We start from the raw sequence: 12,209 nt of genomic DNA, 5'->3' as shown, positions 1-12,209 counted from the left end.
AGTCAAGTAGAGGCATACTAGTGACACTATGTTTGTCTATGTATTCACACATGTATTATGTTTCCGGTTAATACAATTCTAGCATGAGTAATAAACATTTATCATGAAATAAGGAAATAAATAATAACTTTATTATTGCCTCTAAGGCATATTTCCTTCAACATCCACATCCTTTCAGTTGGTCTGATGGCGGCAAGGAAACATCTTTTTCACTTTGGATCTTTTGAGATAAAGAACGGCTCAAAGATACATTTCTGGAAGGAAAATTCGCTAGGAAATGCTACTCTCTGAGAACAGTATCTAACCTTGTATTGTATTGTTCGCGATGAGAATGATACTCTAGCGCATGTGCCCAGCACCTTCCCACTGGATGTTTAATTCAGGTGAGATTTGATTGGTCCTCGTCTTATGTCATGGCAGCATCTTCTATCATAGTTGGATTCGATTAGGCTAACGCAAGGATGGGATGTGTTTCGCTAAAATTTCAGGACATTTGGGTCCTTCACAGTTGACTCTATGTATCGTCGGTGGATAATAATAAACCAATATGAAATTCAAACATACCAGTATACCACTAAAAGTTAAGATTTTCATGTGGTATTTTCGGAGGAGAGTTGTGCTAACCAAACACAACCTCACTCTCCGCAACCGAGAAGGATGTAAGAGGTGTAGTTTTTGTTCTCACGGTGAGACAATCAAACACCTCTCCTTTCCGGTGCAAGTTTGTGCCATCCAACTAGCGTCCAATTTATATTCGTCCACAAGTGTCGTCAATATTTATGGTCACTGGATGGATGGAGTACCAAATAGGTTTAGAACGCTAATAAGCATGGGAGCGTCTGTCTTATTATGGTCGCTTTGGTTATGTAGAAATTATATTGTTTTCAATGGCACAAACTCTTCTCATACGATGGTTATTTTCTATTGTACGCACTGAACAAAGTACATACCGTTGCAGTGTTTATGCGGTTGGATCAGGTGGTTAAAGAGGGTTTTTCAGAACATGGTCTATACTGCACTGAACAAAGTACATACCGTTGCAGTGTTTATGCGGTTGGATGAGGTGGTTAAAGAGGGTTTTTCGAACATGGATGGCATGATAACCTCTGGATTGATCCACCACTTCCTTCTAGTTAAGCCGGGGTTTTCCTTTAGTTACTTGGGTCAGAATAGTTGTGTTGGTTATGTGCATCCTAATTATGCAGAGGTAGGGTGTTGGTCATTATGTGTTATATTCGCTTGATGCTATATTTTGAGTTAATAAATTTGTCTTAAAAAATAGATAGTTGCTCCAAAGTCCAAACTGATGAAGAGAGGCAAACCATATATTTCAACACTCCTTCACGTCTAGACTATATTAGTTCTTGGATGTGGGATCAATGTAGACCGCAAAATCTTTTATGTTTAATACTGTGTCAGCAGGGCCTTGAACTTGAGACATCTTAGCTCAGATACCATATTGAATTCATGCTCCAATAGTTCAAACTGGTGAAGAAAGGAGAACATTATATTTCAACAATTTGCTAGTCTCTCCAATCCATAATATTTGTCTTAGATTCACCTAGTGTTAGATACATCCATATCTAAACAAATCTAAGACAAATAATGTGGATCGAAGACAGTACTTTTTGTTGGCAGAAATCATCATGGAGAATCTATCATATTAGGTTGTGCTCTTCTGTCCATTGAAGAGAGTGAGACTTTTGTTTGGTTATTTAAACACTGGCTATGTTGTATGTCAAGCAAACGACCAAATGCTATAATCACTGACTAGTGCAGATCAATGGAGAATGGTATTGAAGAAGTCTTCCCTCAAGCTCGTCATAGATGGTTATGTAGCACCTTATGAATTTCTGCATCCTAGGGCAAGAGAACTATGCTGTTTCTTGTGAAATTTCTGAGGTCCAAACATGCCAAGTAGAGCAGTACACACTAACAAGAATGTGTTTGGAAAAGGAAAGCACATTTTGTTTCCTCTATTGAAACTGTCTGTCCTCTTTAGATACATCGTACAACACACGGTGAGTAGACCGAGCTTGACACGGACGGGGGATCAAGCAACGCAGAAGCGTACGCTGATCTTTCCTCCATCTGCACATGCAGCAACTCCCTTGTCGCCATCAAATTTTGATAAGGCAAGCTCAGGCCTATCAATGGTATGGAGCTGAGTGATTTCCGTGTAATAGATCAGATCACCAGATCACGGCTGCAGAGGGCTCCCGAGTTCAAAGTCAAAATAGGGCTGCTACTCGGCTGGTGGTTGGAGTGCAGAGTTCCCGTTCCCGATTTGTTTGGCTGCAAGAACCCTGTCCAAGGTCTCATCCAGGACCTTAATTCCATTTGTCTCCATTTCTGCGACCACGGCGATGGCCGCATCCATCTCCTCCAGATCAAGGCACAGCAAGATTACCTCGTCGTACAGCGGGCTGATTCCAGTACAAAAAAAGTAACGGAAGGTATATTAGTACACCTTGCCACATATACACAAAATATTTCAGAGCTGCAGTTCACTGGATTATGTGTGTTTTGCAGTCCATGAGATAGTAATATCCTTGAAATGAAAATACTCCAACAGTATTAAACTACATGCACGGTGCAAAAGTGCAGTGGCCTATACACTTATTTCTGGACGGCGAGAAAAAAAACTGTAATGCTCGTCAGACAGATACAGAGCTAAAATTCCAACATGAAATGGGCAAGAAAATCATGGATGTAACCTGTTTAATGCAGCAATAGCCATAACAATTTAACATTTACCTTCCAAATTTATGGCCCAGGCTATGTGTTGTTTGCAATATTGTAATAAAAGCAGAGGGGACTGGAGCTCTCATTGCTGCGCGCAGTATAATGGCACAATCTCCAATAGTCGGACTACCACCCAGCTCTATTACCTGAAATTCAACAAAACAGTAATATGGCACAGTTTGAATGTCAGGCCTCTTTAACTTTTGTGCAAGCCCAAAGCACCAACACAACGCCACATCACTAATCAGGCTAACCTAGAAACCAACAAAAGCAATGTATAATTGAAAGAAAACTATGTATCGAACTGGAAAATATTCTAGTAAAACAAAGCATATGTGTTTGGCGTCCTTTAGTCTGCAAAACAGTGGAGGTCCACAGCTTTGTGAGAGAAAATGGTTAACCAAAGAAAGCAATAGTCAACGAGACAACATCATACCAGGAAAACAACTCTTAAGAATTTGGCTAGAGAACTACGAATACCTTATTCATTATCTTGATAGCTAACTCAACCTCCCATTCCTGTGACCATCTGCGTGGCATCTTTTTCTTTAGCTCTCTCTCCCATGTCCATCCCCAGGCATCCGCGGTAGTATACATATCTGCCACGTCAAACATTCTTGTCTCGCGCATAACCTTGAAAGCTTCAATTGGATCTTCAGGAAACCAATCTTCGTCATCATCAATCTGCAGATACAGCAAGAAATATGCTTCAAAATCTGTAAGAATCTTACAAAATTAGCTCTTATCGCTATATCCACCTGACATAACAACTGGACACAATTTATATCTAACAAAGGTCACTAACATGAATTTTCAAATTAGAGGAAACAACAAACATAGTTTTGCTACGATCTGCTAACTAAAGCCTACAGATTCCTCAAGAATATATTCCAAACCTTATCTTAATTCTCGACAATTTAAACAAGAATACAGATACAAAATTTAACACCTATGCAATTTGTTGCCATGGTAGTCATTTGATGCTATTTAGATGATTGGAAAGTTTCAATTCACTAGCCAACAAAAAATAATTAATTGCGTTGTAAGGTCCAGGAAAGTCTTAAATTTCCTAGAATGAAAGCATATGCACTATATAGATAGACAAAGATATCAAAAGCTTTAACGGACTTATAGTGAAAACAAGTTAAGCATCTCTTAGAACACACCGTCAGATTAGTTCCATACCTCAGGTATTTTTTTTAATTTCTTTGTTGAACCAGATGCCTTCTCTAGATCCTTCAATAACTGGACTCCTATCATTTGAAGATGCTGATTGGGTCCTTTCGCTGGTTTGTCCTTAGTCTCGTCATCACCAGCTTGATTTTCCGTTCGGTCAATGACCTCATCATCTATCTCATCTTCATCTGCTTCTTTGGCGGAATCATCGTCATCATCATCGTCGTCGTCCTCATCTAACTCGTCATCAAAATCTGGATCTTCTTTGCTATCTTCTTCACAAAGATGGTTTCGAGTTTCTCCCAGAAAACGCCGTTTCCAGAACTCTGTGTTTCCATCTTCTAGCTTGATTCGTGAGATCATTTCATCTAACTCTTCGTCGACCTATCAAGAGTGTTGTGTGTGACATTAAAGAACTGTATATAAAAAGTAACACAATTTACTGATAACATTGTTACCTGTCACATGGTAAAGTAACAGATGAAAAACAATTATAGGAAGTATTGTCACATTGCATACCACTTCATCATCTTCTACAGGAGGAACCCAAAGAGGTATACCACGTGAACGATTAATTCGCCTGGCCTTTTGAACTCGCTGGTAAAGTACTTGTCTAGTTCCATCTGTAGGTAACCCTTGCGCCTCCAGCTCGATTTTCAATTCAGCTACTACCATTTTGCTCGCTGCCTTGGGCTTAACAACATTCTTCTTTGGCCCTACAACTAATTTCTTTAATCTTTCGACTACTCTTCGTACATCATCTTCAGATACATCACCTAAAATACCAGGGCCTTCATTCCGCAGTGTAATTAAGAGTCTTCGGTGATATAACTTCAATTCCTCAAAACACCGCAGTTTAAAAGATGTCTCTATTGGATTTGAATAGGCAAAACCAAATTCATCTGGATCTAGAGGAGTTTTCCCTCTACGAGGCACCCAACGTTTGCGCTCACCTGTAAGACCTCCTTCTTCAATATACCTGCAAAACCAACACGGGTGGAACAAATATTGTAAACAACAATACTATGGAGGAACAAAACTTGCAGTTGCATGTATGAGATCTCTCTAGAATTGCAATACTTATTGTTAAAGTTTTGAACCGCTATTCGATCATCTTGTGTTCTCAATCTAGGGGCATATGTTACTCTTTTTTCGAACCATGCAGGAGAACTGCATGTAGATTAAAAAGAGAAAAGAGGAGGGCAAAGAGCCCATACAAGGTCCTAGTACACAACATCAAGTGTCGAATCTTTTGCATGGTATGTTTTGCTGCCTCAGGTGTAACTTCAGATATCAATGTTATTCTCATCACACTGGAAGTTCTGCAGAGGCTGTATCAGATCTTGAACCTCACGGAAGCTTGTCATCCCACAGTGAACAGTATATGTATTTTATATACCAATAGGGTACGAAAATATATCACTAAGGTTTTTGTATTTTCTATATATCAACAGAACACGATAGTCAACCAGCAAAATGCGAGCATTCAGCCATTGATCTGACAGATCCTCTTGTAATTAACGGACCACAACTGATAAATCTTGATAAGGGGGCTAGGCTGGAAAAAAAATTAAGAACCAAAATACTAGCCCGCGAGTTTGGCATACATAAATAAACTAATGTTGCATGTTAGGACCCGAAGCCGCAATGTCACTATGTGCACCAAACCCTTCACAACCCAAACCCTTCACAAAAACTATGTACAAGCCCATCACCAAAAAAGAAGAAAATAGTTGACAATTAGGCATATCATGACTGGTTAATCATCCTGAATTGTAAGAACCTAAGACCACTTAATGTTTTCCTCAAAACAAAAACTTTTCAAGGTCATACCTGGCTACATAATCAATGTCGAAGCCAACATCAGCTTCTTCTTGTAATGGTTCTATCCAGGAGCTCACCAATGTGCGGTATTTTCGGTTTAAAATCATTGCTCGAGGTGCAATAGTCTGGTTATCGTCAGCCATTGCTTCTAAGGCCTCAAGCAACTCATCAGCTCTTCCTGGTTATAAAAATAAGTTACCTGCTCAGGAAAGTACTAAATGTTCACAATAATGCAAAAGCTCCTAAAAGTATAAAAGACAAATGCTAGTTGATATTTTGAGCACAGAATACATAGGGGGTGAAACAATGTTGTGTAAAACTAATCAACAGAAGGGTGAAAGCTCACCATCAAGGCACAGTGAACGTAGATAGAGAGAAAGTGGATCGCCGCAATTCCCTGCATTGTACAGAACTTTTGTTCCTCCAGGAATTCTCCGTAAAGCGCGAAAATGCCTGATCGCTTCATTGACCATACAGTACTTTGTAAAGCATTCCACTAACAACCTGGGAACAGTAGCTGGTCATCCATCGTTGCTTTAGAAAAACACATATTACAAGAAAAATGAGAGTTGGCAAACTAGAAACAAGAACATTTCTATTGATTTTCAGAAATCACACATAGACACAGTATAATCGATCCCTTTGAGAATCATAAGCTCTTCAAATAGTGACTACTCTACAAGGGAAGTTCTTACGCATAAGTTCTTGCATTAGGCTGAACACGTTTGTAGTCTTCCACCATCATCCCGAGTAGTTCTGCCACATCCGGTGCCCTGCAGACAATAAAACACCATAAATGAAGACAAAAAAGAAGAGTAATTCTTAATAACAGTCAAAATCATGAATATAACTCAAACATGGATCATAGTGTAACATGTTCTCACACAAAAAAGTGAGTTATTATTTCCAGGTTTCATTCTCAAAAAGGAAACATGAAAAATTAATTGAAGAACTAGGTGAAAGATCCGCAAAAGCAGAAGATGCAAAGGCTGCAAAAACATTTTTTTTGTCAAATATACGAAGGAGACTTGCATATATTTTCATTGAAAACAAGAGAATACAAACTGCCTTTCGACGCTACAACGGCAGCCAGAACATGAAGCATGGAAGCACAATCCTATGCAGTTTCCTATATTTACACTACTATTGATGGCAGCGAAGTTAGAGGTTCCCTCAGTTCTCCAGTCAACATAGCATGCTTCTTTTCAAAGTTTTTCCATGTTTAAGAAACAGTAGCTATCACAGAGCAAGGTGAGATGCCGTTCCAAAATTTTGAGCTTTCCCTACATATGCCATGGAGCTACAACTACCATTTGTTCTTTTACATCTAACTGTTTCAAACATTCAGGTTTGATACAAATACACATGCTTGTGTTAACAAGCTAACTATGATAAATATGAAAAATAGAACAAAGCAACACATATGGCAGAAAATCTGGAAGTAAATATTAGGCATACCTATCATGGGAAGTAGCTCTAGTAAATGCCTGTATAACCCAATTATAAGACTCGGTATCAGGTTTCATGTAATCTACAATGAGAGGGAAAGGGAAGTCAGCATCAAATTTAATTCAGTTTCAAAATTAGGAGAGAATCAGTATCTAGATTACATGAAAACATCATGATTGCACATGTGATATAAGTTAGCCAGATATTTCTGTTTTCCTTGTACAAGAAAGCTAGTATTACTACTGCTGAGATACATTAAATATTGTAGTAACAGTGGGAGAATTCTGTTGGAGAACTAGTGAACTAAAGGTCAACAATCCAAAAAGAACATATGGTGCATTTGTTTGCACATAAGCTACATTGACTATAAGGTTGAACACTCAAACCTTGTTGTCACCTTGTATATTGTAACTTTCTTACGGATTCGTATTGAGGTCAATAATATTATAATTCATAGGAGGCGGAGCAGCGAGGCTCAAGGATGGCGCAGGTACATAACAATGTATGCAGTTGGAGGATTATCTTTTGGTTAGTGTTGGAGTAGTGAGGAATCGAGTTAGTACATTGAGTCATTGTCTTAGGAGCCAAGTCATGTTAGTTCTGTAAAAGGGAGTCCACTGGGATATAAAAAAGCTCTTAGGCAAGCAATAAGAAACTTCTTCCTAAAACGTATTCCAATCCTCTGTGCTTTCTCTCATCTACCCGGTTACCTTTCTACAACTTGTCAGCCACGGTGCTAGCACAGCACCAACGGCCTCAGCCACAGGTGAACCACCTGGGGAATTTCCACCACCACTAAGCCTACATCGACCTTACAATCCACAATCCGATTTCAGTAACTACTAACTACAGACTAGTTCAAGTAGACAAATAACAACTAGTTCAAGTAGACAAATAACAAAATAGCAAAACACCACCTGCCATAAATAAATGGAGAATATAGACATAATGTCCTAGCAATGGTTAAACATGCACACCAAATGCTAAACGAACCGTTTACCCGAATGATGCTTATCAATACCACTCATGTAACACCCCAGCCTCTCGCCCAGACCGGCAGTCATTACTCCTGGTGGGATCTAGACAGGCCCACAAACCAACATCGGTCACACTTTGTCCTCACTCGTGCGCACCTGAGAAGAACTTCCCGGTCGGTCAACCATCCCCAAATTGCACCAAGCCAACCACACTTAACCCAGAGGATCGGAGATGGGCTTCCAGAAAGAAGGTGCAACTTGTTGATACGAGTAGTCTATCATTCCCTTTTAGCTAGGATGGCGAGTTGTATGGACTATACACATGAACACAATATTTTCACGTCTTAAGTTTAAATTGTTAGCATAAAACCATTAATTATATGTTAAACAAACAATATTTGGTAAAATAAATATGGTTAAGACTTCCCAAATGTCTGGCAAGAAAACAGGCACAACGAATAAAATGAAAGCAAAAGGCATAGCAGATTCGGTGGACGTGATGGGCGTACCTTCACCTCCATATTCCATGTTCTCATAAGTTGAAAATGCAATTTCAGGAATTCCACATGTAGCCTGAACAAAAGGAATTTTTATTTTAAAACGTTGAACTTATTCGTATAGAATCTAAAACATAAACACTCATGCAATGAACCATGTTCCTAAAGGAGACGATATATCGTCTGAAGAATTTCTAATCTAATGGCAGTTTAAACAGCTGATGCATCAGGATTAGTTCACAACACCTAAGACTAACCAAACCCAGCTCACTTACAATTTATGAACTGCACATATGCTACTACCACCATGTGATGTGTTAGAGATCATAAATGTCACAGTGTACGACAGTTAGATAGATAGACCTAGAACACCATTGGTGTAGGTAAAGTAAAACTCACACCTGTAGTGAAAATTTAGAAAATAGTCCAAGCATTAGCATTAACCCCTATATCATGATATACATTACTATGCTGCATAAGCTGCTTGCTGTTCTGGGAGCAGAAGTCATATTATTTTCACAAATTAATCTCGATAGGATTTTTTTCCCTGGATGAAGTATTGGTAGAAAATAATCCCTATATATATTCCTCTACTATGCCAACTGAACAAATAGATGGCAGAAGGAAATAGCAAACTATGGTGTAAATCAAGGTCACACCTGCACACTGAGAAGGCAATTAAAATGGAATGTGGTTGCCATTCTTCCAGCAGCCTCCATTTGGTATGCAACTGTTAGAGCATTGGAGTGGTCTCCAGCTTTACAATCTTCTTCAATCAAAAGATCGTAAAGTTCATCAGTTCCTTGTAAACCACCTTTTGCTCCTTTCAGAAATACTGTATTGGCGTCCTCCAGATAATGGTTCCTGACTAGCTCCTCTGTTCACAGAAGGAAGACTACAATAACCATTCAACGAACAAATCAAACATGCAAGACAAGCCAATTTTCATACCTACAAGAACTAGCCAAGCCTTGCGAATATCATACTTATATCTCTCCATAGCAGCAAGAATCTCCATTGCCCTGGTAGAAAGACCCTTCTTGGCAAAGACACGGACTAGAGCCACAAAAGTTTCATGTAAAGGACGCACGCCGGAACTTAGCTCCCTCCTAAGAGCTTGCATCTGCATACAAAATGTAACATTGCATTCTGTAAATTCAATACATGTGATTATTTGAAAAAAAAAACATGTAAGTTTTTACATTCAAAAAACATTCATCAAAGCAATATGCAAGCGTCCCACAAAAATAATTAAGCATCATAAACATAATTAGGACACAAGTCCAGAATAACCTGGCTATCACTGAAATAAACTTAGGATCACAGAATCAACATATCTATGCATGTATATATTTACTCTGAAGCCTCCATAGAGAAGCCAGAGGCAGAGGTAACGACCTCTGGCCTTAAAAATCTTAAGAGGTTCTACCCTTGAATATATTTGAGAACTGACCTTGCGCTGATAACTCATTTAAGTTTGATGTTGACCAAATCAATTTACATGGTGTTCAATTTGTTGACAGAGATCTTAGGTCAGTAAGGCACGGGCACGCGCACACACAACACAATTTTTTCTTTTCGCAGAAAATGAGATGCCGTGCCTGCATATATATCTTACTCCTCACCAGAATTCCAAAACACCATTGGTCAGCCCCACAGCATCTAAATACTTCGACACCTTTCATCTACTTTTATATACATCGTGGCTGACCACTGCAGACTGGATTGTCCCTGAAGAAGAAGCCCGACATGTATTTTGTTCGCTGGAGATATAATGCTTTTATAAACAATATATGGTTGGGTTACTACTTGTTTGACTGTTACCCTACTTGCCTTCTTGGGTTTTGATGTCATAATTCATATGTTACCATCAGATTCCTGTGTGGCACCGCTGCTTTTCATTTTTCCATTTAGCTTGCAGGATCAACAGAATTTTAAATCCACGTATGGTGCACCAAACAACAAATCACCGGAGCACTACATACCGCTTGAAAGTCTTCAAGGCGGTAAGAACACGAAAAAGGATTTCCCCCCGCTTTATATTATAAAGCAACAGCACCAAGCATCCAACAACAAGTCAAGACAGGTTCAAGTTCAAGGAAGGCGGTAAGAACAAAGCTAGCAAACCTTGAGCTTTGCCTCCGAGAACCTCCTGTTCACTCGACAATTGCACATTTATGACCACAGAAAACCAACCAAAGCAAACGCTCATGGACTCATAACTTGGTGAAACAACTCCGGCCAAGCACCCAGCCGCCTTAATTACCTACCAAGCACAGACACCCCAAAGGGGCGCGTGCATTTCATCAAACACCTCACGCGAACTTCTGTGGTCTCACACCGGTGCAATAGACGAAGCTAGAAAAAAATTCCTATGGGGTCATCATTATATTATCTCTGCTACATTGGTGTCATCTTCTACAAATACACATTAGTTTGTGCTAACTAATGAAGTGTTTTCAAACATTCATTGGGGTCAGTTAACCCCAATGCCAATATACCAGCTCCGTCAAATCAAAACTTAACATCTGTGTACACTTACAGCGCCTTCGGCGTCGCCAGCGAGGGCGTGTGCGGCGACGAGCCCGTGAAAGGAACGGGGCCCGGGCGAGAGGCCTGCGGCGACCATGTCGTAGATGGTGTCCGCGACGCCGAGGGCGTCGGCAGCGCGGGCGCGCTCTGCGAGCTGCTCCAAGAAGGCCAGGCGCAGGCCCTTCTCCACTGCCCCCGCGGCCGCCGAGCGGTCGCCGCCGCTCCCTTCGGGTAGTCGCCGCCGCCGCGTACGGCGCCGCTCAGCGAGGGCGGGGATGCGCGTGCCGGAGGTGGAGGCGCGAGGGAAGCGGGCAGCAGTAGTGAGGGGGAATGCCGAGGAGGCGGCCGTGGAGGCGGAGGTGGAAGGGGTGGCCATCGTGGCCGGGGTTTAGTGGAGAAGACGAGAGTGAGGGTTTTGGATAAGATAGGCAGGTTTTCAAGTTTTGGAGGGAGAGCGAAGGGCCGGCGAAGCCGTTCGCCCTTTTTCTTCTTCTTTTTTCGACAGTTGCTAGACCATGTTTTCAAGTAATTTAATTTTTCAAATAATAAGTATCACACGTGCGGCACCAAACTACACGGTCGTAATGCCTTCATTATCATCTGTTTTGACACATCTAACAAATGACATCAGTGGTTTTGTTTTGGTTTTTCAGACTTCAAAATGTCTTATCTCTTAACTAAAAAATCTGATTAAAAACCCATTTTTATCATTAAATCTATCTTGAAGAGATCTTTAAAAGTAAATCTCATATTGATATGTTTCGACGATTTTTTTCGACCAAAAGTTACCATGATGTTACACAGAAGTTACCATAGTGTTTACACTAAAGTTATCATGATATGTTTCATTTATTTTTTTCTTCTAAATTTAAAGCTATCATTGTATTTCAACTACTTTTCAAGGCAAATTTTATTAATGGGCCATGGCAATTTTTAGTAATTAACCACGAGAAACTTAATTCATGGATCATGGCAATTTTTAGTAATTCATCATGGCAAATTTAATTTA

The 12,209-nt window shown here is 40.0% G+C and overlaps 1 protein-coding gene across 1 annotated transcript; it reads right to left on the bottom strand.

Annotated features, from left to right (window-relative positions):
- Nucleotides 1-1,861: 1,861 nt before the first annotated feature.
- Nucleotides 1,862-11,638, bottom strand: LOC125508391. The gene is made up of 13 exons (XM_048673100.1): nt 11,211-11,638; nt 9,620-9,791; nt 9,328-9,545; nt 8,681-8,744; nt 7,204-7,276; nt 6,441-6,518; nt 6,092-6,249; nt 5,755-5,923; nt 4,441-4,900; nt 3,931-4,305; nt 3,226-3,429; nt 2,758-2,891; nt 1,862-2,426 (listed from the first exon to the last, which is right to left on the bottom strand). Exons 1-13 carry the CDS (start codon nt 11,574-11,576, stop codon nt 2,246-2,248), a joined length of 2,652 nt encoding a protein of 883 aa, XP_048529057.1. The 5' UTR covers nt 11,577-11,638; the 3' UTR covers nt 1,862-2,245.
- Between the last annotated feature and the right edge of the window lie 571 nt (nt 11,639-12,209).

The sequence above is a fragment of the Triticum urartu genome, chromosome 1 (assembly GCF_003073215.2).
Source record: "Triticum urartu cultivar G1812 chromosome 1, Tu2.1, whole genome shotgun sequence".
NCBI classification, from domain to species: Eukaryota; Viridiplantae; Streptophyta; class Magnoliopsida; order Poales; family Poaceae; genus Triticum; species Triticum urartu.
The sequence above is the reverse complement of the archived record's forward strand: the minus strand, read 5'-3'. Positions and strand labels throughout refer to the sequence as shown.